The sequence below is a fragment of the Mandrillus leucophaeus genome, unplaced genomic scaffold, assembly GCF_000951045.1.
Source record: "Mandrillus leucophaeus isolate KB7577 unplaced genomic scaffold, Mleu.le_1.0 Scaffold337, whole genome shotgun sequence".
Taxonomy (NCBI): domain Eukaryota; kingdom Metazoa; phylum Chordata; class Mammalia; order Primates; family Cercopithecidae; genus Mandrillus; species Mandrillus leucophaeus.
In genome coordinates, this window is record NW_012103554.1 from 1,292,712 (window position 1) to 1,296,397 (window position 3,686).

The 3,686-nt window shown below is 39.8% G+C and overlaps 1 protein-coding gene across 1 annotated transcript in view; it reads left to right on the top strand.

The window, feature by feature from the left end:
* Positions 1-3,686, top strand: part of MTHFD1L (methylenetetrahydrofolate dehydrogenase (NADP+ dependent) 1-like) — a 268,081-nt gene that overhangs the window by 109,568 nt on the left and 154,827 nt on the right. The window contains exon 23 of the mRNA XM_011988735.1: positions 3,046-3,186. Within this exon, the coding sequence (XP_011844125.1) occupies positions 3,046-3,186 (141 nt within the window). The remainder of the gene's footprint in view (positions 1-3,045; positions 3,187-3,686) is intronic.

Here is a 3,686-nt window from a genome sequence, read left to right on the forward strand (position 1 = left end):
CTGTTGAACAAGTGAGTAAAATAAGTAAAAGACAATTTATGGATACAGAACTAAAATGCCAACATAAAAAAGATATTCATGAGTAATCATAAAACTGCAAATTGAAACAATGGAGTATCATTTACCTAGGAGCTTGTCAAGTGAAAATAGGAGGTACTAAATGCTAGTGAGGATGCAATGAAATGGGGGCATTTATGCAGCATCAGTGGGAGTGGAAATCCCTTTTGGATGAGTTTGTTATTACTAAAATTTGAAATGACCCAACAATTACAACTTTGGAACTAAAAATATTGTAATAAAAAGAAGAAGAAAATGTGTAACGTGCAGAAAAAAATTCTGTGTATTAGGATATTTGTTGTGCCATTATTTGCAGTGGTGAAAACTGGAAACAATCCAAACGTCCAACAGTAGGGATGGTTGCATATATTTAGTCTGCCATTTTGTCCCATGGGAGAGTTGAAATTAATAAATGTGTGTATAGGTGTCATGACGTGAGTAGAGAGCTCTCATACACATTGGAAAGGTTGTAAAACCCATTTTAAAAATTCGAAGTAAAATACTGATAGTGTAAACCTGTTTATGTTAAGAAAAACCCAGCATGTTTACTTACATTATAGGCACTTACAACTTATTTGTGTACATACGTGCCTAGAATGAAAAGTAGAAAGATGGATACCAACTGTTGGCGTTAGTTGCCCGTGTAATGAAGAAGGCCCTTTCTCTGCATAGTTTTGTACTGTTTTAGGTACTGGAGAGATGGAAGATTCACAGTGGCCTTGATTTCAGTGCCTACTCTGTGCATTGTATTGACAGTTCCATTATGTATATTAGCACATTTCATTTGTAAAGCTGTTTACAAATGAGGAAATTGGGATGTTATGTTAAAAAACTTGCCCAAGGTTATATCTTGTGTTGCTTTGTGCATAGATATTTTTAAGTAAAAAAGGGTTATAGTGTATTTAAGAGCTTTAACTGCTTTTTATTTATCATAAGACTATAGTGAAGACATCTTTTTAGGTCAATAAAGGTAGACCTGTATCTTCATTTTTAATGGCCACATCATATCTCATAGAGGTACCGTAGTAGCTTCAACCATTTCCCTGTTAATGAACACGTAGAGTGTTTGCAGTTTCAGGCCATCACAAGTAAGCTGTAGGAAGTATACACATATATTTGTGTGTATACTTGTTGATAATATCCTTAGGATATTATTCCAGATGTGTGATTGCGGAGTCAAAGAGGATACAAATTTCCAATGTTGACATATGTTTTGACATTACCTTCTAGGAAATTCATATCAATTCACATCCTTGCCAATATCCCATATTGGCCTTTGTGTGAATGTGTGCTAAATCCCTCATTTGCCCTATTGTGATTATTATGCATTGCATACCTGTATCAGAATATTTCATGCAATCCATAAATATATACACCTACTATATACCTACAAAATGAAAAGGTAAATACTAAATCAATAAATGTATGATGATCTGATAAACAATAAAAATTTCATTTGTATCTTTATATGATTTTTGAAATATTTTATTTGCAAAACAAAAATGAGCAGCCTTCCGCTATGCATGTCATTTAATCATTAAAGTGAATAACAGTGATACCTCAATTGACCCATTTGGTTTCATTTTTTGTATGCTCAAGATGTGAAATTTTGTAATTGTAACAATTACAAATGAAGAGCTTGAATATGGATTATGTATTATTCTTATTTACACAGCTAATATTTTAAGAATATGTCTAGTCTTGTGTTTTATACAGAAAATCTCAGTATTAGTCATTTTCTCATAAGGACTGTTTATAATGGAATGGTAGTATAGAGAACCCTAAGTTTCATACGTTGAAAAACCACTTATGTTTGGAATGAGTTATATTGAGAATGTAATAATTGAATATAGTTGTATTTGACTTTCAGGTAATATTTTTTCACTAAATCAGTGACTAATGCAATCTCAACCAGGAAGTAGCCAGAAAGTTCCTTATTTCCTTCATTTCCTTACTTGTCAGTGACGGAAATGGATAATAAAATGTCTCATAAGGTGATCCCACCAGGGCATGGCCATTCTCTCTCTGCGTAAGCTTGAACTTGTCTGGCTCACACTCCCCTTGGGAAGAAGAGAATTAAGCTGGGGCGTAATGAAGTGGTTCTGTCCAGAGAAACATTCCTAGTGGCTGAATTATGAGGAGGAGGAAGTACACATTCCTGTGTCCCTTTTATTTCATGTTGGACTTTGTACAACAATGGAGCCAGAGCCAAGAGATGGGAATAGGAAGTCCTAGAACTTTTTGCAAAAAGTCTCTGCTCTCTAGCTTTCACTGCTGAAAGCTTCAAGATCTGATGTCGCCATACCCTCCCGGGCAGCTGAAAATTGAGTCTGTGCCACCAGTTGACTGGGGTGCCCTCCCTGCTGTGTTGAGATCCAACTCTGGGAAAGTAGCCTCACATGTAGGAAGCCAGCATCTTTCACTGCCCCTCATCTCTGCGCCAGACAGACAATGCAGCCTTCTTGACAGACCGATTACTAACGGGGAGGTGGTCCATAGGCTAGTCATTAATTCATCTGATGCATATTGCATGTCTTCTGGGTTTCAAGCTCCATGCTGGGGATTCAGAAGTGAACCTGCCTAATATAGTCCCTGCCTTCATGGCGCTTGCGGTCCAGTGGTAGACTGATAATGACCACACTAGACTGATAATGACATTAGTAATCAATTAAGTCTGAAACACGCTACAATAGCACACCATGTGGTAGTGCTGTGAGCGGGCGTAACAGGGGTCCTAACCCAGTCCACCCCTTGCTGAGCAGAGCATGACAAAGAGCACATTCCCCGTGGGAGGCCATCCTAGGGAGCACCAGGCACGAACCCTGCATGGTCCAGACATGCAGAAAACTGATGGAATTGCATGCATGGCCTTTGGAGGGTAGACTCCCTGGGCCTGCGCTTGCTCCTTGACTGAAGTCCAGCTCCATGTGGAAATAGCCGTCCCATTGGCACTGTCACTGACCGCTACCTGTGTTTGGGCTGGTTCAGGCGCAGTTTGACATCGCAGTGGCCAGCGAGATCATGGCGGTGCTGGCCCTGACGGACAGCCTCGCGGACATGAAGGCACGGCTGGGAAGGATGGTGGTGGCCAGTGACAAAAGTGGGCAGCCTGTGACAGCAGAAGATTTGGTGAGTGTTTCCAACCCGGAAGCTTCAGGGAGTGGGCAATCCTCGTTCTTTGTTACCAGAAAAAGAAAGGCTTTCTTCCTTTTCTCAGTGGGTGTAATGAAGATACAGAAAAAGTTTCTACACACATTTCTTTCCTCACAAGCATGTTTGCCTGACCACTTCCTAATGTTCTCATAGTCAAACATGACGTGCTTATACCTGGCTGCAACCAAAACACGTGAAATTTTTTTCAGGAGCTTTCCTCCGTCTTTGCTAATCCTGATCTCTGCTTCTGCCTGGGCTGGGGAGGAGTCATCCCCCTGCAGTCACTCGGCAACTTTTTTAAAATGTACCTTCTATACCTGCCTGAAATTGAGGGCAAATCACCTTTTCAAGGAACAGAAAGAAGTGGCTCTGCTTCCATGAACAGGAAGGTAAAGTTAAAATTGGCACATTTCTGGCACCAGCTTGGCTTATTATTTAATTTGGGGCCTTAGATTTGGGTTTCTTATTATAAAAGC